This window comes from Phasianus colchicus, chromosome 1 (assembly GCF_987193195.1).
Source record: "Phasianus colchicus chromosome 1, bPhaCol1.hap1.1, whole genome shotgun sequence".
Taxonomy (NCBI): Eukaryota; Metazoa; Chordata; class Aves; order Galliformes; family Phasianidae; genus Phasianus; species Phasianus colchicus.
This window is the reverse complement of record NC_143436.1, coordinates 40,951,460-40,975,904: the sequence shown is the minus strand read 5'-3', so window position 1 is coordinate 40,975,904 and position 24,445 is coordinate 40,951,460. Positions and strand designations below refer to the sequence as shown.

The 24,445-nt window shown below is 34.0% G+C and overlaps 1 protein-coding gene across 6 annotated transcripts in view; it reads left to right on the top strand.

Annotated features, from left to right (window-relative positions):
- PPFIA2 (PPFI scaffold protein A2) overlaps positions 1-24,445 on the top strand; it is a 295,808-nt gene that overhangs the window by 243,583 nt on the left and 27,780 nt on the right. For all 6 annotated transcript variants that reach the window (XR_016466101.1, XM_090139305.1, XM_090139289.1 and 3 more), the window contains 11 exons: positions 2,900-2,983; positions 3,345-3,476; positions 4,370-4,432; positions 6,171-6,262; positions 7,862-7,997; positions 8,463-8,683; positions 11,644-11,881; positions 12,933-12,962; positions 13,842-13,972; positions 14,457-14,611; positions 17,287-17,380. Coding sequence is in view for 5 of the 6 variants with exons in the window: in XM_090139305.1 (XP_089995431.1) it covers positions 2,900-2,983; positions 3,345-3,476; positions 4,370-4,432; positions 6,171-6,262; positions 7,862-7,997; positions 8,463-8,683; positions 11,644-11,881; positions 12,933-12,962; positions 13,842-13,972; positions 14,457-14,611; positions 17,287-17,380 (1,376 nt within the window). In the remaining variant the exon portion in view is untranslated. The remainder of the gene's footprint in view (positions 1-2,899; positions 2,984-3,344; positions 3,477-4,369; positions 4,433-6,170; positions 6,263-7,861; positions 7,998-8,462; positions 8,684-11,643; positions 11,882-12,932; positions 12,963-13,841; positions 13,973-14,456; positions 14,612-17,286; positions 17,381-24,445) is intronic.

Genomic DNA, 24,445 nt, shown 5'->3' with positions numbered 1-24,445 from the left:
TAGATAGTTATAAAGATCTTAGAAAATCATGATCTTCTCTCAAGAGTGTTTTCTATGTGCTATAAGAACGGTGTGTTCATGTAGCATAAAAAAGTTCAGGAGATAATTATCCTTCTTTTCCAGTAGTAGTTAGGGCTGAGAGCACAATTATTTTATACATTGTGAGGACAGTTTCCACCCACAAAATAAGTAAAGATTAAAATCAATTTTTTTATATTGAAAAATAAATGTGTATGATATACCAGCTACACCGATTTCTAAGGGACAGGTTGTGACAGGCAGCACCACATATCAGGAGTCTTAAATGAAATTCCCTTTGAACCTAGAAGTAATAGTTAGACTATCTTCATATTTTGCATAAGCCTGCAATTAAATATAAAAAGTGGTCAAGATTAAGTAACTCAGTTTTAAAGTTTGCAGTCAACTAATGAAGTTTCTAAGTATTTTAATTCTGTGGGGTGATACTCCTAATGGATTCTATATCTTCCTCAATGGAAACAGTTTCAAAAGAAGTAGAATTCCTTAAGCCTTCTTCATCAGCAGCTCAGAGCTTTGATGACTTCAAATCTTCTCCTGACCCTTGGAGGTTCATTAAGGGAAGGCCTTGAATCAGTAGTGGAGTCAAGACTCAAAAAATTACCTTATGGAGATGAAGCTTGGTCACTTCATGGAGGGAATAATATGACCTGGTTCTCTGCAACTACAGGAAGTGAACACTTTCAGTCCTCTCTTCCTATTTATCCAATTTAGGAAAGAGAACAGAGCATTAGCATTTGATTGCTGAAGAAAATTAATACATAAAATTCAAAAATAAAATAGTCATATAGGGCTTGTTACTGGTACAAATCATATCAAAACAGTTTGAGGTAATGAATAAGTCCAAATAAACAGCAGGTCTGCTTCATGCTCAGAAACAATAACTCAATTTTTAAATAAGCTTAGTTAAAAAATCTACTGACTGCCCCTTAACTTTTGCAGATGCTTGAACTTTGTGAATATGTGTAATTTGAAAGGAGTGTTAATGTCAGTGATCTTCAAATTTAGTAAATATTCTTGTATTTATACAAGGACTTTCTAAAATTATTGTCTCCATATCAAAATCTGCAGTTTATTTTTATAAAACTCGAGACCATAATCTTGTTTGTATTCTGATCTTTTAGTCCTGATAATAGTAATAAGTTTAAGTTTAGTGTGATTACAGGTTATGACATATAGATGGAATTGTGTTGGCATCTATTGATAATTATTTTTATAAATCGTTAGTGGAAAACAGCATCTCAAAAACAGTCTCACTAAAACACAGAGCTGTAAAATTACTATTTATTGCTCATATTAAAGCTTTTTTAATCTAAAGATGGAGTTCAGAATCTCTTTCTGAGGGTAAACTTGACAGAGTGAAATATTCAGCATATGACAAACACAAACTCACAATTCAACTTCATCAGTAGCACTGTCTATACACCTTATGCACATTCCTGTTTTCACAGCAAAAAGTCTAGTACAATACTGTCCTTTTATTAAGTTTTGGGTGTTGTTTTTTTTTTTTTTCATTTTCAGTAATGACATAGGCTTACTTAATATGACAATAACATGAATATTCATGTTCTGCAGCATGTTCTGTTGACCTAATTAAGGTCACCTTTGGTCAGAAGTAGTAATGAATCTTTGGTTGGATTATTATTTCTATACTCAGTAATGACTTTCCATTCCTATTAATGAATTTTTATTTATAGGTTCTTCTTTTATCTGATGACCTTGATCTTGTCAAGGGATCCACCAGGGTGGATCCTTTCAAAGGGATGAAAACTATATTCTTTATTTGGACAAAAGGACTTACATAGTGTATTCTGAGATGAAATACTGAGTTTGTCTCTTCTGACATTCTTTCTGTTTCCTGGAGGACAGGGAATGTACCATAACATTGCACAATTCTATGATTGACCAGTCCATAAATTTAATAGTAATGCATTGTTTTCATTTCTAGAAAATGATAGAAAATTATAAAGGACTTTCTGCCATTGGCCTCTCAGAGTCTTGTTCTGGTGTTTGGTTTGCCATCATTCCAAAAAACATTAGATTAGACAGTATTGCTTTAAATTCACTCTGTAGTAATATGTCATCAGCCAGCCATCACTAACCTTGAACTTCCATCTGTAGGTTGATAGCTTTTTTAGCATTCCATTATTTTTCAGTTTCTCCATACCAACTGCATCATATCCACCAAGTATCAGTGTAGTTTATTCCACATAAAAATCTGTCAGTTAAAAGTATTAAATCTTCAGTCACACTTTTCTTTTAAGCATTCTGTGCTGTGTTCTGTTCAGTGTCAGTGTCTTTAGTTCTGATTTTTCAATTTTGTCCCTCTCCTTTTCCTTGACTTGTTAGTCTGATCCAACCTCTTCTACCTCATCTGGTGATTATCAATATGTTATGGAAGCTAAACTACAAGAAATGATCTCCATACGTAGGAAGGTAGTCCTACTGGACTTTACTTTCTATTGCTAAATAGAATCCATCTGATTTGTTTTCATTTTCTTTAACTTTTTTTTTTTTTTTTTTTTAATTGATAATCAACCATCGTGCAGTTCAGTGCTTCAGGAGCTTACAATTTTACAATGGCAGGTTTGTGTTCAAACCATGCACAGTCTGCATGTTACATTTGGCTGATTTCATTGCTCATAAATAACTCCAATGTTTTGCTGATGCTTGGATGTAACAGGCCTTTGTAGCTGACACATTTCAAGCAATGCTGTTCAGCTGCCTGTTTAAATAAAGTTTCTTTTCTGAAAACTAAGTTTGCAGTTAGTAGTAGCTTGCTTTATGTTTTGTTTAAACTTTACTGAGATAAAGACACACAAAATTGTTTGAATTATAGAAAGAGTCTTTTTATTTTTTACAGGCAGAAGAAAGACATGGAAACATTGAAGAACGTATGAGACACTTAGAAGCTCAACTTGAAGAGAAGAATCAGGAACTTCAAAGAGTATGTGTATTGCAGGCAACTTCTGTGTAATTTCCCTCTTTTAATTTGTCAATATAGTGCAACTTACGCACTACAGCACACAAAGCTATCCACTGGTAAATGTTTTATTTATAGAAGTGATGGCAGCATCGTCACATTTTACTCAAACATCTTAATAAACTAGTTTACATCTGCTTGCAGCTTTCAAAGTAGTTTGCTTTTACGAAAATGAATGTGCTTTAGTCAATAACTGTAGCTGTATTACCTGTGGAATTTATTTAAGTGTGTTCAGCTGCCATAAAATCTTTACTTTTTGGAGCTACAAGTCTGCACTGGTTAATTTTGGACCTTGCAAATCTGTCTCTTCTATTCTACATAAAAGGCAAGGCAGAGAGAAAAAATGAATGAGGAGCATAACAAAAGATTATCAGATACTGTGGACAGACTTCTGACAGAATCCAATGAGCGTCTTCAGCTGCACCTAAAAGAGAGAATGGCAGCACTTGAAGAAAAGGTACAGTACAAAGAATAAAGTTTCGCTCAATAAAGATGAAAGATGTTCTACATTTATCAAGATGGAAGTATCATGCAATTTTGTATACAACAATTATGACCACAAATACAATCTAACTCTTACATTCTATACATACAACACATCGCGCACGTATGAGCACAGGAGTCTTTCCATGATCACTCTAAACTGGAAATTCTGTGTATTGTGAACCCCTGCTTTATCAATGGGGAGCCTGATTAATTGGCTCATGAGGGACCAGGGCACAGTGTGTTACAAGGGAGTGAGATAAAGGGGATTAGAACTGAGAAATGACCATGTTTCAGATATACCATCAATCCTGAATTTTAGCTTGCTGATTTTACCTCACTTCCTCTGGAAGAATAACATACTGCCACCACAGGAGAAGAAGAAATGTTATTTACAGGTTTTCTCTGATGAGCTAACTCTGAGAACTTTTTATTTATCCTTCTTTATCCCTCTCTCTTTAGTTTGATCTAAGGGGAATCTTTCAGGATGTCTATTCCGATATCTTTCACAGGATATAATTGAGGTTTACATCATTGAAACAAAACGTAACAAAGCAAGATATAGGCCTGCCAAAAGAGGACCTGGACAAAATAATTGTGTAAGAGCAAGACGGTTGCTCAGTTCAAGGAAAATGAAAAGTTTTTGCTCTTTTTGAAAAAACAGGTTCATACATTTTTGAGTAATTTATGTATTCAAACTGAAGCGTTAAGGGATTTTAGTCTTACAATTGAGTGACTATGCAGGCTCATTTCTTAAATTTGCTAACTTCTTTATGGAGATTACCTGCATTTGGTGATCTCTGATATATAATATTTCTCTGATTTCTTTCTGCTTATCTTTGTTTCACTTTTTCATTTTATCTGTAGAACGTGTTGATTCAAGAGTCTGAAAGTTTCCGGAAAAATCTGGAAGAATCTTTACATGACAAGGTAGTATTAAAACTTATTTTATCTGTTCTCATAAAAAGTTAAATACTTATTATTTGGACATAAAATACACTTAATCATTCATATATCATGTGAAATCTTCCTGGTACTAATGATAATTCCTTTAATCACAAAGATGTTTTCAATAGACAGTGGGGGTCTCTAACAAGTCTTCTGAGATAAGTTCATGGTTGAAATCCTAGCCTCAGGAAGCCAATATTAAAATTCGTATTAATTTCACTGGCTCTGTAATTTCTGTTCTATTAGATTTAATTCTGAAAAAAAGTCTTCTTCAAGAGAAATGTGCACGTAACTGGTTACACTTTCATAGTTAAAAATGTAATTTGTTGTTATGATGCAATTCTTAACAGATGCTGTGGCATTATGCTAAGTCTGACTGAAAATGTCCTTTCTTAGTTCATTGCAAATTAACCCCTAACACTGCTTAGTGAATCAGTCAAATTAATAATAAATATTATTCCAAACCCAAATATTAAAATTTTCTTTTGTAGTTATAGTTGCCTTGAGGGCAGCAGGATTCACAAATCCAATATCTGCATTCAGATTCACAGAAGTGTTTTTTTAATGTATCAAATCTACTAAAAGAATTTACAAAACATAGCTCAGTTCAATACTAAAATAAATGTGAAATTCAGTATCCAAAATCAACAACTTTCAGAAAAACAGCAAAAGAAGTACCTGTTCAAATCAATTGTCATTTTAATCTATATTCAGATAACCTTCTAGAAAGGCAGAAAGTCTGAGAAAGGAGCTCATGAAATTGTCTGTGCTCTTGGCAGCTGCCGATATTTTTCTGAAGTGAGGGAAGCAGTTTAGAACTTAATTAAAGGGAATTTATACTGCAGTAACTCCTCTAGAGTAACTTATTGAATATCTACTGCTCTACAATAGTAGTACCTTTACATGATGTAGTTTATTGACTGATTTATTGGATTACTCTAATGTAAGTACACTCTAGTAAGTGTTGTACTCACCTGCATAGATGTATTCTTTCCATTACCATTTGTTTTACCTTTTCAAAGTGTATGAATGGTTTTGTTGAGGAACATTCGGCAGGCTTTCTTTTCAAAGCAAAAGATAGGAGACAATTGTTACAAACAGCACTTCTTTTCCCTAGTCATTGATGTCATAGCTTTTTTGTTATTTCATTCCCAAATCCAATTTTTTGGTACACTTTAATATTTCACAAGCAGCACTGTGTGCTGAAGTTTTAGAAGCTCTCAAGAGTGCACTGCGAAGCTGCAAATGACCAAAAGACCTAAAATCTGGATGTCTCTAAGTCTGTGTTCCTGTTCGTAAATAAAAAGGCAAGGAGCCAATCTCTATCTCTAAAGGGCAAATGGTGTGTCACAAGCAGATCTCTGCTTAGTGCACAAATCAGTGTTGTTTTTTCTTTTCTCTGCCATAGTGTCACAGAAAGAAAAAAAAAATCAGGTTTCAACTATAAACTTGTCCTGTCATCACCTGCAGATAGTGGTAAAATGATAGGGAGGCTGATGCAATCTCCTTTTGATGCATAGGTCCTTTAGCGATAAAGAGGCTTGAATGAGTTTCCTGCTTTTCCTTATTGTAGGCATATTTACATTCAGTGTATTTTGTTTTAATTATTTAGTCTTATAATAACCTTATAACCTTATAATAACCTTATAAGGTTAGTATCTCAGAAACTTGAATATATTTTGGATCACAATTAAGTATGTCTTCCTATTCTGATTTCCAGGAAAGACTTGCAGAAGAAATTGAGAAACTGAGATCTGAACTGGATCAAATGAAATTGAGAGCTGGTTCTTTAATTGAACCCACATTGTCAAGGTAATATGTAATGCCAAATGTTTCCTCATTTTGAATTGAAAGAGAAGGTAAGCATAAGTGTCAAGCCTTTAAAATAATGCATTCAGACCACGTATAATCATGTATTTCTTTTAAACTACAGGATCTATGGAATTATTATCACTGTCGTTTTTCACTTTTTTTTTCTATAGATAAATGGGGCCTTGTAGTAGTGAGTATCCACTGAAATATTACTGTGATTAAGGGAGGTCTTTGAAATTACAGTGTTTTTAAAAATGTAGCCAAATACCCTTTTTTTTCCCCCAGGAGTTTTTGATAATAAAGTTATAACCATCACTGCATCTAAGATTTATTATTATTATTATTATTATTATTATTATTATTATTAGCAACAAATAACACAGCTTTGCCTACTGTGCAGGACAAGACCACACAATTTCAGCTGAAGGCAGTACTCATAGAGATTTTAGAACATCCTAACAGGGCACTGAACAGTGAGAGAGGTAGTGTAGGTACTGCACTACTAACAGCTGAAATCAATTTACTATGCTAGAAAGGCAATTATTCCTGCCTAAATTTCTTCATATATTCTCAATCTTATATTTCTTTAAAAATAATACTTTTCATAGACTCACAAAATATCCTGAATTGGAAGGGACCCACAAAGATCACCTTGTCCAACTCCTGACTCCACAAAGAACTACCCAAAATCAAACCCTATGTCTGAGAGCACTGTTTAAACACACCCTGAACTCTGGCAGCTTGGTGCCATACCCACTGCCCTGTGCAACCTATTCCCACCACCCTCTGGTGCAGACCCTTTCCCTAAACCCAGCTGCCCTCCCCTGACACAGCTCCATGCCGTTCCCTCGGGCCCTGTCACACACAGAGCAGAGCTCAGCGCTGCCCCTCTGCTCCCTGTGAGTGAGGGAGGCTTTAGTCAATATCTGTAGCTGTATTACCTGTGGAATTTATTTAAGTATGTTCAGCTGCCATAAAATCTTTACTTTTTGGAGCTACAAGTCTGCACTGGTTAATTTTGGACCTTACAAATCTGTCTCTTCTTGCTGTATAGAGAGCTTCTGTTTTCAATGCCATAGTCATGTCCTAAATGTATTTTTATGGAAAATTTGTAGGTACTTGTTCTCAGATTTCATATTTCTCTCTAGTTAAATCTCTTAAAAAATATAATCAAATGAACATGAATCAATTATAAACTATACTATTTTTCAGAGGGCAGTTCTCCAATATTTTCATAATGGAGAACTGTAAAAATGTGTTACAGATACCCTTACTCTTTAACGATTTATTCAGCAGCCAGTCGTGCTAATTATCTTCATGTTGAAGTTCTGGACTGCAAGTTCTACCATACCAAGTCCTTCATTTTGAAAAATCAAAACATTTTTGTTGATATTGTTTTATCCCTCAATTTTATAAAAGGATTTCAACTTTTCACTTCTTTTGTGTGTGACATGTTTTTGTCATTTATTCTGTCACACCTAATAATCTGTTTGTTTATTCAAAAATGAGTTCCTAGAGTGAAGGTCATTGGCTTGTTGTTGTTGTTGTTATTGCTACTACTACTGGTCACTCGTTCTATTTCTTTGACTCTTTTCTCAGGCCTCATCTGGACTCATCAGCAGAGTTGAGGTATTCTGTGGGCTCACTGGTGGACAGCCAGTCCGACTATCGGTCAACTAAAGTGATAAGGCGACCTAGAAGGGGACGCATGGGAGTACGCAGAGATGAACCGAAGGTTAACATCCAATTTATTTTCCTATATTCTTTAACAAGAGAATGTTTTTCAAACTGTCAAACTTAAGGCTTGTGTATTTCTAGAAAACCAAATAAATGAATAAGCACAAACACCAAGGGTAGTTTTTTTTCTATTTATACATAGATCACTGTTGTACTAAAATGAAGGCAGAAAACATTGAAGTTCAGACACTAAAATTTAAGCATACTTGACTGTCTTTTTTCATTATCTACACAAATTTTCCTAACAATTAACTTTACACAGCATTAGAAATTATGTGAAAATACTTTACATCCTCCAAATGCCAATCAAATGACTTCTTGCTCTAACACTGCACTTATTGATGGAGAACTAATTATTGAATAAGTATTCTTAAATGTTAGTTACTTTCCTTCTCCATTTTATAGTTCAACTTTGCAATTGTTTTCTGTGGAATAAGACATATATATCCTAATTCCTGCTTAGGTAAAATCACTTGGAGATCATGAGTGGAATAGGACTCAGCAGATGGGCGTTTTGAGCAGTCATCCATTTGAAAGTGACACTGAAATGTCTGACATTGATGACGATGATAGAGAAACGCTTTTCAGCTCCATGGACCTCTTGTCACCAAGTGGCCATTCTGATGCCCAGACGCTGGCCATGATGCTTCAGGAGCAGCTAGATGCAATCAATAAAGAAATCAGGTATGTAGCCTTGAACCAGCTGTGGTGCATTTCTTGATTACAGCTTTGTGCTCCTTTCAGTGCATGAGTTTAGATACCATTCATAACAGTTTGGAAACCACTTGTACATTTAAAGAATTGATAATGTATTTGATTTATTCTGTATTTATTGTGTGAATAGAGCACTGATTTCTGTATTTCCTTGACAGTAGGGAAAAAATAGTTTACTTTTATATAAAAGTTTCTTGCAAAGGACCACTGGGCAACTAAAAAGAAATGCGTAAGAAAATGCTGACACGTAGCAAATTTGACAAAATTTTATTCATAATCTTTTCAAGATCTTTCTCCCTGTTCTATAAATATCTACTCAAAAATTACCTTCTATGTGAAATACTGTATATCATTTCCTGTTCATGTTTTCTTCTGGTAATTTTTCCTATGTTACATTTCATATAAGCCACACTTTCCAAGAAATTGTTTTGATTTTCTATGGAACACAATTTTTATTTATTTATTTATTTATTTTCATGCACCTGATAAGTTATAGTACTGGGGAATAGGTAGTGAAATAATTGTGGTTTGCTAATTTTTATGCAAATTTAATGGAATGATAGAGAATTCAGTAACATAATTTATTTAAGCTATTTTTGTAAATGAAATCATGTTTTAGGCTGAAAACATTCTTACGTGTTTTTCAGGCAGAGTAACTTTTTAATAAGTTGATGCATCAAAAACATCATTTCTCTAGAAGATGTTATCAGTTACTTCTGGTAATTCTATGGACAGAAAGTGTATGTTTAGAAATACATCCTCTCCAATTTGCTTTTCAAGCAATCTCCAGATTGCTTTTTCAAGATCTCAATCTTTCTTTGCAAGGTAGTTTTGGAAGGAGAACTCTATTGAAATATGCTGAGTATGGATAACGTTTCCAATCCAGGCAAGACCTTTTATTATAGACCTATAGCTTTTGGTTTTCGCTACTTCCAGAATTTCTTCATTCATGTGGGATTTAACCCCTGTGTATACCAAGACAAAAAGACAAAGTGAAATTTTTTTGCTGGGAGGACAGAGCTCCCTAAAACAGTGTATTTTGAGTATGTAAAAGAGAAATCCATCAATATTTTCCGTTACTGCAAAGAAGTCAGCACTGTCACCAATTCAGGATGCTGTAAATGTATTTTAAAAATATATATATGTATATATAAATGTATTTTAAATATATATATTAGCATTTTAACAATTTAACAAGTATTTTATAATACAGTAAAAGGTTTTGAAAAGGGGTTGTACCTGAAGATGACATAATGAGATATTATGTCATCTTGTGCCATCTTGAATCAGAACATTCTTCTACTAAACATAGGATCTTTAATTAGGTAGTAGGTATTGTTTTATGTCATGAAAGGAAATGAAAAGGGGATGCACTGTATATAGTCATTTTGCTGGAGGTCATTTATTTCCCTTACTAATCCTTATATACTGGGATATAGCCTTTTATTTACCACCAACAGTATTATTAAAATCCAGATAATTAATTTTATTATCTGGATTATTTAGTTTTGATTTTAATGTTTCAGGAAAAAAAAAAAAATGGTTCTATAAGGATAGCATTATAAACCGTATTGCATTTCACATTTTCTTAGTCTTTTTTTTGTTTGCAAAAGGGGGGTTATCAAATGACTGGGAGATATCAGGAGATTAAAAATTAATTTTGATTTGGTTGTATTATACAAGGTTATTCAGAATTTAGATATTTTGCAAAATATCTAAATATATACAAATATATGTATGTACATATACAAAATGAAGATTTGTTCTGAATCCCTCTCAAAATGTTATTTGCCTTTGAGTTTATTAGACTTCTCATTACAGAAAGAACGGTAGGTATTTTGCAGACACTTTGAATTAGATTTTAAGGAAAAAATCTATCACAGCAGAGGGATTTTTGGTTTCTATTTTCAAAGTATTCTGTTTTAATTTATTGTACTTCCTCCATTTCACTTTAAGAAAAATAGCAAAACCAAAAAACTTGTCGCCTGGTTCACAGATTCAGACTTTCCATGTTTCAAATTCTGTCATATTTTACTATGATCCCTCATCCACTTTTCTCCTCTTTGAAAAAAAAAAAAAAAAATTCTTTCTGACTTGGTTTGTGGTCAAAACATATACAACAAGTCTTTTATTCTTAATATATTTATCAGAAGCAAAATAACCCAGTGGAAACGTTCTATTGAATTTATGTCTAAGAAATTAATATTCATTTCCAATGAGAGCTCTTTCAATGAAATTCACTTAAAAACTTAATGGTTTAGAAACAGCTGTTATCTTTTCATCGATTTGTAGGGATGAAACAGACAAATTGTTCTGCATGTTCCCTTGCTTTACTAATATAGATTATCCTAGTAATTCCCTTCTCAAAGGCACAATTCCTTTTGACCTTAATTTTTTCTTTATGATTTAGCAAAATAAAGTCAGCTGAATCCAACTTAAGAGCGGAATTATTCTCCTATGGTAAATCAGATTGTTCACTCTCCCTCTCTTTCTTCCATGCAAAAAAACAATCTTCCTGAAATATCATACATAAATTCTTGTTGTTGGGCAGATTCTTCAAACAGCTTTTGAGGTTGGAGGAATAGCAGAAAGGATTTTATAATTCTGGTGATTAAAAATACCCTAAAACATTATTATTTTGGAGTTGATCTGTGAAACTCATATTTGCTTTCTTTTTGTTTTGAAAGGAAAGATTTTTTTACATTCAGTTTTGGTCTATGCAGAAACAAAGGTAGAAATTAATTGAGAAATTAAAAATACAGTTACCAATGGGCATAAGTAACCTGCGTATAGGTATTTATTTTGTGCCAGTATGTGTCTGTGTGCAAAATGGTAAGTACCAAGGAAGAAAATTTTGCTTTCAGGATCTACAAATACTTTCAGAGTATTAATGTTGTCCTAAATCCAGTCATGTCCTTTAATTTTATAAGGTTAATCCAAGAAGAAAAAGAGTCAACAGAACTGCGTGCTGAAGAGATAGAGAACAGAGTGGCTAGCGTGAGTCTGGAAGGCTTAAATCTAGCAAGAGTCCATCAAGGTACATCCATTACTGGCTCAGTGACAGCATCATCACTTGCAAGCTCTTCTCCTCCCAGCGGACACTCAACTCCTAAACTCACCCCTCGCAGTCCTGCCAGGGAGATGGATAGAATGGGGGTTATGACGCTGGTAAGAGACTCTGTAATGCTAATTTTGGATGTGATATTTCTAGCATCATCTTTTGACTGTATGCATGGCTCATCTCTGGCATCCAGATGTAGTTGTGCTAAAGCTCAGATGGATATGTCTATGAGTTTCAGCCAAACTCTTAATGTATCAGGAGCCACAGAAGTAGTGCCCCACAGCCTCACTTCACTCACTCTCTCTAGCACATTCTTTGATCTTTTCAAGACACTCCCCCTGAGTTGTTTTAGCTCAAATTCAACTCAATTAGGAGTTGAATGTTAAATATCTCCTTATCCTTCCTGGCTGGGGACAGACACAGTGCACTATCAGATATCCTCTGAGTGAGAACACTGAGTTGGAAAGGGTTATGTAGAGGTCTGATCTCTAGAGCCCAAGTTACCAAATGGTCCTGTAGGGGTTAGCTAGAGGAGCAGTATCCCTGGAGTTTTTGCAGCCCAGGTTTACACAGTGATTACATTCTGCAACATCTTCAGCTCAGTATGAGTGGAGAAAAAAAAAAAAAAAAGGAAAAGAAGTTTAATGTGGCATATTCTAGCAACTGTCTACTGCCAAATAATGTTGAAGTACAGGAGATGGATAAATTTGTATTCACTGACTCGGTAAGACACAGTAAGAGGAGAGAAATACTTTTTCAGATGTGGTATTTGCTGATGATATTTTATGTTTAGACTTGGTGAAACACTGATTTGTTTGTAATATTTCATAAAACTACAAATATATCTGTCTTAAAGGACATGCTTACTGAAAGATTTTATATGAAAAAATTTAATAAAGTGCTGTCATAAATTTGGAATGTCGTATTCTTTGCTAAATTTATGAAAATGAAGGAAACTGTAACATTAGAAAAAGTAACTGCTTTCAGAGACAGCGTATTTGTGAAGCATTATACCATCATATTTGCTGTTATGTTCAGTATATGGGTAGTATTAAATTTTGGATGTCAGAAGAAAGAGTGTGTGGCATTGTTATGCTCTGATAAGACACATTAATCATTCTTTTTTGTTGTTGTTGCTTCTTTTATGGCCAATTTAAGCCAAGCGATCTAAGGAAACATCGGAGAAAGGTAAGACTAGCTTTTTTTTAAGTCAGGAAAGTGCATTCACCATATTCCTCTGCTGTTTAAATCACTAGGCTACTTCCCACCCATTTCACCCCCTTCACTCCTTGTCACCCAGTCCCCGAACATAATAATTCTAAATTTACCTAAAGAGGCTTGCAGTAGTCCCTACTACTCCAAGAATCAAGGCCCACAAGTGATACTTCAGAGTAGCCTCCCCACCATGCACTTAAAAGAAACACAGTGAAAAACAAAGCGTGGGCACAAGAATTACCTTCAGATGTATTATGGCCATTTTTAGGAGAAATCAGTCAGACTGCTTGAAATCTTTGGAGCAGCATGAAGTTATTTGCAGAATTGTCACTGAATGTGGGTTTTATCTTTACATGAGAAGAGACAATCTTCTATTTAAATTATTGTATGTTGTGACAAAACGCCCTTTTCTTCTATGCTTATTTTCAAGTACTCTGACTCTGTTATCATGCTTCAGAGGGATTGATCTTGTTTATGTCTGTATTTATCTTCCACCTTACTTGAGAATTTTGTTTCATGAATAATCCTGTTTAATGCAACAGGATTGCTCATGAATAAGGTTATTTTCATGTTTAGACCTTTACTGGATCAACCTGTTTGTCATAAAAGAAATGAATTTCTTCTGGAAATGTAGTCTTTGTTCTTTCATATATGTACTTTAAGCTACCATATTTAGTCAATCTTTTTTTTTTTCTCAATAGATTTTTTTAAAAAATAAGAAGCCTTATTATTATTATTTTTTTTAACCTCCCTTGAATCCATAAATGCTTCAGTTCAACTGGTAAATTTCTGAAGCATATGCTGAAAAGGTGATGAAAAGCTGTCCAGGTCTAAATGATGTATCTCCCCCAGATTGCAGTAGTCGAAGAAGATGGACGTGAGGATAAAGCCACGATCAAATGTGAAACTTCTCCCCCTCCAACACCCAGAGCTATCAGAATGACTCATACCCTTCCTTCTTCATACCACAATGATGCCAGAAGGTAAGATTTCCATAACGTGAATCAGAACTAAACTTTTGTGCACTATAAAATGGCCTGATTTCCTCATATTTCTTGTTGGCAATTGCTTCCCCTGCCATAAGAAAGAAACTTTTACCATAGTCTCCTTTGTGAAGATGAAAGTATTTGTCAATGCTAAAACTGACAAATTTTGTTTTAAGGTATAGTTTTGAACCCTACCAGAAGTATTAGAAGTAGGGATCCTGCATTTCCTAGAAAGACAAATATCAGGCTGATTCCTGTATTTATGTCAATTGTTGTTAGCAAACAAATGTTACTATTTATTTCTGACCCTATCTTGCTTTACATAATACTAAATCAATTAAGGAGCAAGATGGGATTAATTGTTTCAGTTGTGGAAAGGTTATTACTAAATTATAATGAATTCATTTATTTGCACGGCTGCAAGAAGAAAGTAAAAAATGTTCATATGTTATCTGTTCTATGTCTTTATTGTCATTTATAGTAGTTTACCTGCTTCATTGGAGCCAGAAAGTATTGGTCTTGGCAGTGTCAGTAGCAGTCAGGACTCCCTGCACAAAGCTCCAAAGAAGAAAGGAATCAAATCCTCGATAGGACGCTTGTTTGGTAAAAAAGAGAAGGCTCGACTTGGACAGCTCAGTAAGGAATTAGTGGTACCAAGCCACGGTCTCCACTTCACAATCATTTTTCCTTTTTTAATACGTTCTTCTCTGCTTTCCAGTTTGCTTATTTTTTCCATTTATTCTGATGGAACCCTGTCATTAGAGACTCCGTTGCTATCAGAAATTATATGTCAGGAGTTTGCTGTGACTTTAACACACAAATGAAAGAAGACTTCTAACACAAATTACAAGTCATTCTCTTCACTGAGCCTAGTGCTTCAATACTCTCTTAAATCACAGTAAAAATGCTAACAGTGTGTTCTCAAATAATCAAAATAAAGAGGAGGTAAGAGAGTATTAAGTATAATCCCACTCTAAGGGGTATATCTGCTATAAAAGGTCCGTGCAAGAAAGTGCATTTGCCATTCCTGTTGCAGTGTACCAGTAGATGTCTGCTAGTACCTGTCATTGATGTCCTCACCATACTCTTGTAGTTAGCTATGCTTCCTATGGCAGTGCTTTATTTTCCTTGTATTTCTTTTTACGTTCTCCTTCTCCAAGATCTTTGTCTAATTCATGCCTGGCAAAATTTTTCTTTTGAAATGTTCCACAGGATATGTCCATACAATATGCAAAAAAAAACCACCAAAACAGTCAAGGCATAATTTTATTTAACTACCTTTAGGTAGCAAAAGCAATGGAAAGTGAAGCCTTCAGCACAGGCTCATAGTCTGCATACCCAAACAGGTAAATACACACACATGTCAGCACAAACATAAATTTGGTATAGATGTGTCAGTAAAATTTCCTAGACATGAAGACGTCTGAGCACAGTTTTGTGAAACACTGAATTTTTACTGCCATGGTGGCTCCACATAACACCTGTAAAAAAAAAAAATTTAAAGGTCTGCAGTAATTGTAAATGGTGGAGTAATTTACATAGGCCCAAAATTAAAAACAAACAAAAAAAAAACCCACCACCACCAATAACAAAACACCTTCATTCTTATTAATATATATAATCATCACCACTAATGAAACGGTCACTGAAATACTACAGCATAAAGTTAGGTAATATTGGGATCAAAGTATCAGAGTAAAATCAAAGGATTAATTGTTTTCTATTTACACCCCAACCTTTCTCCTCTTTCTCTTGTGTTCTTGTAAAGAAAACCGGCTAATTTCTATTTTTAATTTAAATTCCTTTCTTTTTTCCTTCATGTGGGAAGAATAAAAATAATTTATTCAATCATCTTCACAGCTTATTTCAGAATCCCATTAAATAGACCTCCCAAATACACCTGCATGTCACCATCTGCACTGATCTGTAACTTTAGACTGTGGCATTAATTCACATTTACATTTCATAAAAACAATTGTATTGATACTGATGGATTAGGCAAAATAATCTATGATTTCACAGTGATTTGGGAATACAGAGGACAAAGATGTAATAAATTTGTTGGTCTTCCCTGCAATTATTTTCAGTATGAACAAAAACAAAATAATACCTTGAAAGATTGTCTCAGGAGCTATGTAATCTGGCAGTAGATTAATTTGATAATGATACACAAAACGATTAATAAGACATAGGTATAATTGGCCAAAGCCTATTTATAATTCCCAACACTAGCTCATGAAATTATAATATTAGCTATTAGTGAAGATTTGCAATTATATGAAATTTTTGTGTCATCTATTCTTTAGCTTAATAGCAAAGTTATTCACATTAAAGAAGCAACTCCAGTTTTATCATTAGATTCTTCAAATCCAAGCTGTCACTCAACATATTACCTTGCTCAACATTACCTTCAAAGCTTAGTTTCCCACTGCTAAACTCCTATTTTTTTCATAATTATTTTCATAATATGCTACCTTTATCATCTCTGTTGAACCATCTGTGTCATTGTTCAAAGGCAAATTTCATGCCTTAGGGTATCCTTCTTAGCATCAAGACTCCATGTTACTAATTTCCAGACATCTTTTATTTATTGAAGAAGGAGAAAGGAACGTTATAGAGGGTGGGAGTGTCTTATTTCATTTTCTTAATTTGTTTGATTTTAACTTGATCCAATCTTTTCTCTTTCGGGGAATAGCACTCTAGACAGTCACATGTTCTTTCCATTTTATGTTTTAAATATTCTAGTCCTTAAGGCAAATAATAAATAAAGGGAAATTTAGCCCCATCCCAGTAAGGTGGTCCGTATGATGTATGCAACTGGTTAGGAACATTTATCACGGCCATCTACACGCCTGAGGTACAGACAAGCACAATGACCCCTTCCACAGCAATGTGCCCTAGGTCATTCAGGGCCCAGATGTGTTAGCTGTGTGATAAAATCCATTACGCTGAGAATACTTTGCAGTCTGGGATAATCTGTCGTTGTTTCATCAGCACATTTCCCCACTAGGATTAAAAAATAGTGATGGCATTGCTCAATTACGGCCTTGAGACTGAGGCAGAGAAAAACAGGCAAAGGAGATCAGGGTGCCTTTCTCAAACATTTCTGCTGAACGCAAGGAGGAGGAAACAATTTTTCTTTCTAGTTCTTTTCATGTACTAAAAATAAACACCTGCCAGAAGTAGTTCTCCACTACTCCAGATGCCATAGATGACTTAGAAGGAGGATGTAACAGGGATTGAAGAATTGAGGGAGCCACTGGGAAAGAGCTATGGGAAAATATGTATTTCTTTTCCCTCTTTCAACACAGGAGGTTATATTGAAACAGAAGCGGCAGCACAAGAATCTCTGGGATTAGGCAAACTTGGAACCCAAGCAGAAAAAGACCGAAGGCTAAAGAAGAAGTGAGTACTGTGTTCATGTCACTTTTATTGTCTCATGCTCGAATCAAATGTCAGTTTTTGTGTTGATTTTATGCAGATGTGTACCAAGAGGCACGACCATCTACTATGGCAGTTTTTTACTTACTGTATTTTTTCTACTGTAAATGTTTTTAAAGCTGCATATAAAATAGAGGAAAAATAGGAAAAAATAGTTTTCAATTGCACTATATTGTTTCATTTGTAAAACTTTAAGAGATGCTTTCTATGCCCTTGTAATTAGTTTTGTGCCTTTTGGTAACTACAGTTCTGAAAAAAATAGGAAGGCAGTGAAAAAAACATTATAGTGACTTACTACATGAATTTTTCTGAACAGAGAAAAATTATTTACATTATCCATTGAACAAGCATTGAACATTGAAGTCAATGGCCCCCCATAAGCTCTAGCAGCTTCAAATTCTTTTTTCCCTGTCAGCAAATGGCAACCTAGCTGGTTGTTCACCTAAATCATGTAATAATTTAACTGTCTCTGGTTCACCTATTTGTAAAACCAGCACACTGATTTACGACAGCTGCCAGGAACTAAGGAGAACTGTTAAAATAAAGTTTTAAACACAAAAGATATGTCTTGGCAGCATCACAGTTCCAGTGTAATTAGATGGTGTCAGAGAAAAAAAAGATTGTATTTAAAAATGAGGTTGAAAATTCATTTAATAAACAGGTTTATGTTTTATCCATAATCACTAATTTAGTGCTATTATTTGGATTCTGAAAGCCTGATTTTTAAAAAGTGGTGTTTTCTGGTCTCTTTCAGTCTTTTAATGCTCCTTTGCAAAGTTTCAAGATAAGTTGCAATCTAAGGATATATTTCATTATCAAGTTATTGTTTAAATTTAAGTGTAGAATATTTTTAACAACTACTTTTGTATCGAGTTCGTTTCTGTGTAACATACAAATGTAAGTGTTCAGTTTAAATCAGCCTCGGTTTAGCAGTTATAGAGGAGCAGTCATTGTGCTAGGTGGCAGAGAAGAGTCGTTTTCAATTCAATTAAGAAACTCAGAATAACATTCATAGGGTTTTTTTGGTTGCAAATCTGTTATCAATCACTATTTATTAAGAAATATATGGAAGCATAGGGTATATTACTACACCTCTTTATTAAATTTAAGAAAGCATTCCATTGATTATTCAGCAATCTATTGTTGTTTTGCAATCCCTATTTATATTCAAGCTCTGGGGACTGAAGATAGCACAAAAAGAAAGGGACAAATGTGTTCATTTTGAAAGGACAAATGTCTTCACTTTGTCATATGTTAGTAGTTATTTAAACAGCATAACACTTGACACATACTACTTCATACATGATAGTGCCTACCAAGTTTTTGGTCTAGAAAACGTAGATGTTTAAATAACCAGTTATTAGACTCCTGTCTAATCTCACATAACGAGACTTCCCCATACCATCTTCTTTTCAAGTCTTTCCTTTTTGTTTTTCCTTTTATCTGTCTGTCCTTGGCTTTATGGATTAAGTGTAAACAAAATATTCTCTGCTGGAAGGAAAGGAATCTTTCCTTTGTGACCATCACTTGACTGTGACGGATCATCTGGTCTGAATTGTATACTGTTGTATATGCTATTTACCTGTGTCATGAAGATTTTTTTCCACCAGTTTAGATTTATCCATATTCATAGCTTCTCACTTCATTATGACTGCTTTTAAGATTCCTCTTAATTTACTATAACAGAAATGTTAACATTATATAGCAGCTGTAGAAGTACTGTAGTATGGGAAAAATGTAACATTTGTGTTAGAGAGATATGTGGGATTCTGCTGAATTGTAATTGCCACTGAGTACTAATTATCAACAGGGTAGAAGGGAACTGACATTTCCTCTTAAAGAATGTATTTGCATGACTTACCTTGGAAAGTATTCGGCTGAATCTCTCCAAAAAGTCAACTGAATGACAAGTTTGTCTCAATAGGTCAGATTCAATTTTGCCAGCAGTTAATGATGCATAACTACCCTTGGAAGTAGCTCTCAATTACATACAGTAGCTGTAATATTACTGATTTGGGTAATGCAAATGAGAAAATAACATTAAAGATGATGGTTATGTATACGATGTCTTTGTAAAAATAACAAGAGGAGTGTGAGAACAATTTGCACTCTTACAATAGCAGTAAGATTTAAATTTGAGTGTTTGATTCCTTCTTACTGCTAAACAGACTCTCCAAATTCCAGAGGCTGGAACAGAGAGAGCAGAGCACCTTGACTTCTAAGGATTTCTTTGGCTAATTTAGATTAGGACATAAAGTCCCAAAGGAATCAGGACTACCAGAAGAATAGTTAAAAGAAAGGAAGTTTTTCATCATACTTATTTACAGGTCTGGAAGACCTTGACTCATGCTGGCTTTGCTACTTAGGAAAAAAATTCAGTGGTCCAAGAGTCTTTTCTCTTGGAAAACAGAGAATACTATCTCAGTATTGAACTTGTATTTCTCCCCTGCACACAAGAAGTCATATGGTTTTCATTTGTGTTAGCAGCTCAATCAACTTCTCTTTCACTTTAGTGGTAGAACCTATGGGTGCAGGAAAGCTAGGATTCTGCCCTTGATGTGAAACAAAAGTTAGGACTCATCACTGCAACTAGAACAGCCTCAAAGTACTTAGTAGCTTCATAAAACTCATGTATGGTTAAATTTACCAGATTTTGAAGTTAGGTTTGAGTTAATGAATTAAAAATTAGATAGATGCAATTCCTGTTAAAATGTATTTATTTTGTTTTAAATAACCTCCTAAGTGAAAAAATGCCTTAAAATGCCAAACCTGTAATTTTGCATATCTGAATGTATTCACCTCTATCATTAATTCAGTAAGTATGTCCCCTTATTTAAGGACAAAGAAGCATGGTGTTTCAATCCATAATCTGTTGCAGCCTGTAGGTGCTAACTGCCCCCAGGTATCCTGACCACTTGCTCCTGGAACAGCAAGCACATGCATTGACCCTGCACTGGCTTCATGGAGTTACAAACACTGTAGTGTGTTAATGCCATTTTAGCATGATTCGTATGCATCAGTTAGATTCTTGATTAATACATTTCACTTGAGAGAGTTTCCTGAGATAGTATGATATTTCCAGAGACCAAACCCTCTCCAGTGATAATGGTGTAATTAACCTAAATTTTAAAGTTTTCTTGTTTCTTCCTTAAGAGATGTTATTAAGATGTTACATTTCTTTCAGTTTCAATTGACTTCTTCATTAAAATGTAATCATCAGTTTGCTTCAGTGATATGCTAAATTTAAAGACATCAAACAAAAATCTCTTTTGAATGAACATTTGCATATTGCAGTAAATGTATCTGTAACAAGTTTTTCTCCTAAAGCATCAAGGACAGATTAAGGAAGCTGTATAGAATTTTTTTTTAAATATAACCTCATCATATTCTTCAAGTAATCTGAAAAGAAGAGGTTAGGATGCTTCAGTCATCCATAAATGTTTACTCTCAGACCTGAAATACACGATAGGTCTAGCTAATATTAAACTTTGTAAGTCTTAGGTAACACAGAAGCTTGAATGGGTTCTGCTTTGCCTTTCAAATTGCAAAGTGTCAGCAGTTCAAACCCTTTTCAAGTGTTTGATTTGATCTGCAACAATATGCAGTGTATTTTCTTATATTTCAAGTGTTATTGGTCATTTATTTCTGGTGTTTCACAGGTACTCCACAGTACAATGTTTCTTAGAAAAACAAGGAAGCTTGGAAATGAACATTTTAAAATTTAAAGCAATAAAACCACCTGACCTGAAAATAAAAGGCATCCGTGCTTAGATACAGGTTTGCCTGGAAATCATTACATCATCAAATTCAAAATGATTATTACATTTTTGAAAATGTTACTTTTAAGCTTGTACTTCTAGCCGACCTGGCTCTCAACACTGAAGGAAGGCTATGTTTATTTCATCTTTTGCAAAGGGCCAACATAAGGCAAGGTTTGAGAGAGATTCAGATGCTACATAGTCCTAAACTGCCAAATAGATTTGACCTTGTGCATGCTGCTAGTACAGTTAGAAATTTGTCTATGCCACCACTTTCCCATTTATCCTAAATCCCATATATAAATTATGTTCGTGAAGAAAATTTATGTGCAAAGACAGCTAGCTATTAACTGGGTCATACTGACAAGATTCTAGCTCAAAAGCAGCTAAATTTCCAAATGTATTTATATAAATGTTAGTATAACAATCGTTACTTACTTTGTAGCTGCAGTGAATTCACTCACTGTGTCAAGGCATGACCATGCCATCTGGCCATATTAGAATGAGTCAGGAGCAGAGCGTTCGACTTTGGTTTTTCCTCCAGTATCTGTTTGATTGGATAAGAATCTCTTAATTTTCTTTTTATTTCTTTTGTCAGTATAATAACGTAAATCCTTTAATTCCACATCTCCAAGAAAAGCTTAGGATATAAGATTTAGATCTTCCAAGGAAAATCAAAACAAAAAAGAAAAATTTCCTATGAACCCAATTTGGGGAAATTTACTCCACAGGTACAGGTTGTTTGCAAGATGCAAGTTCCTAACTTCTATCAGATTGTGGAAAAGGCTTGATATGCCAGAACACAGGCATACATCTATTCATGAATGAACCTCTGTACAATCAAGACCTCAGTAATTCCTATATGTACAGTTACTGTGTAAAATAAAATCTATTGTATGCATGGCCTTCTAATTAAAAAGAGCTGCAATGCAACTAAGTCTCAACTGACTACAGTAATAAACTATTACTTTATATCAATAATATATATTATATAATAATAATAATAATATAATATCAAACACCAGTATGTTCCACATTAATAGAAGAGCATCAGTTTCCTTCTAACTAGAATCAGGGTTGATAAATTCTGATGAATTCACTTGATAAATTGGATAAATTCCTAATAATGCTGAAGTCCTTCCTTGTGATGTTTTTCATTTTTAAATGTTTTTTTAAAAATGCTGAATACACAAGCAATAAAATTGATAAAATAGAATACTGGGGCTTAGATTTGCCTATGGAAAATTGGACCCATCAGTAAGCTACTTGAAAATATGTGAAGGTAGGTCTTTTAATGAAATACAAATTTGAAACACTGTAGTCATCATTTAGATTCTTTTTAATCCACACAGTGCCACTTTAATTAGGTCTAATATGTGCAATTGAAATTAGAACTTGATATAATGTATTTTTTAATACAAGTAATATCTGTCCTCTGCATTATACAAATGGCTGTTTCCAATGACTTTCTTAATTGCACACATTTCAAAAAAATGAATCCAATTGAATTAATTAAGGTCTTTTTCCGTGCCATCCATCTAATGTTCCTGAATACTTAATGCTTATTAAATGCTATTATATCCTAAACGTACATGATTTATTTTCCAATGGTAACTCTTAAGGATATATTTAGTCTAATGCCTTTTTTTCCCTATTTTTTGCTTACAGAATCTTTAGAAAAATTCAAATTTAGCATTAAATTTCTTCCTTCCTTCCTCATCAACCAGAGATTACTTGATACAGTTGTCTTTCAGATAGCTCTTCAGTACTTTCTGCCTTTCTAGCAAACAATACTTTGTTGAGTACCTGTTATTTTCTGTTTTCCCATTCCAGTGGAGGAGGGGTAGATATTCAGCATTCTGATGAAATCATTAATTGTATGCTGTAGCTACCATGGTTTTGCCATGGCTGGTTTGGGTTCTAGTCCTTCAGATATACATAAATATGATTTTTTATTTTTATTTTTATTTTTTGCCAAACATATTCTTACTTCTTACTTGAATTAAAAATTCTGTGAAATTGCCAATGAAAGCTTTCACAACATTAAAATTGTATCTTTCAATTACATTAGGTACTATATTTGGAGAATTCCTTCCTATTGTAGTGTTATGAGCATAGAGAATTGTTAGATCTTATTACTATAAAGATGAAGAAACTGAAACTGCGTTGTGTCTGAAAGAACATTATAAATAATACCTATATTGAACTCATTTTAAAAGAAAACTGAATTTTTAAAATAATGTTGTTATGCTTTGTCAAGAGTTTTTTATTCTTTTCTCCATACGACTTATTTCAACTATTTACATTTTCTATTCAAGCAAAATCTGACAAAGCCCAATTCCCTGCCTTATCGACACAGGTGTATCAACTACAATTTGAGACTTCTTGACAAATATAAACTTCTGCTTGCAAACTTGCATCTGATCTCCTGCAGATGCAAATATCATTTCCAATTAACTGTTTAAGGGAAGAATCTATTAAACACAGCAGCAGAAAAAAATATCTACATGTCTTTAGTATACATGTAAGGGAAATTGTTATCTTCATTCAATAAAATGGTAGTGAAGTAATTGGCTTACGAAAAAGTGAAAGTTCAAATTTAAAGATCCATTTTTTTTTCTCTAGCATTTTATTTTTCTATGGACAAAAATGCTCAGGAAACAAAAAGATGATCCTTGATCCCCTGCTGTAATGGGAAAGACAGTCTTCAGGTCCCTTAAGTTACACCAAGGCAGCGGAAACTTCCAACTGACTGAAGCTGCCAACAAATTGATCGCATTCTGATTAGTCTTTTTTATTACTCTCTACCCATATCCAAAGGAGTATTCAGAGGAAGAGGTAGGAAATAAGAGAGATGGTTTGATAGACTTTGTAAGATCCAAAATGAAAGGCAGAAGAGTTCAAGTCAGTCAGTACTTCTTTCTCAGTAGAAAATAAGGATGATAGATGTTTTGCCCCCAAAATCATGAGGATGCATATTCAATCTTAATGGTCCCTCCAACACATTTGGTAATTGCTTGACTGCTTTTCTAGCCCTGTATTTATATTCCATACCTTCACTGTCCTCCCATTTCTTAATTTTCCTTTCTTAAACTTTCTTTGTATGACTTTGTCATTTGTTTTCATTTACTTTTCTGTATCGTATTTTTTCTTCTCTCTTACATCTGTTCTGCTTCTCACACACAAACACAGAAACAAAATTCAAGATCTTGGAACCAACCCCTGCTAAACTTACTGAAATGAATACAACATCTTTGTAATTAATCAGAGC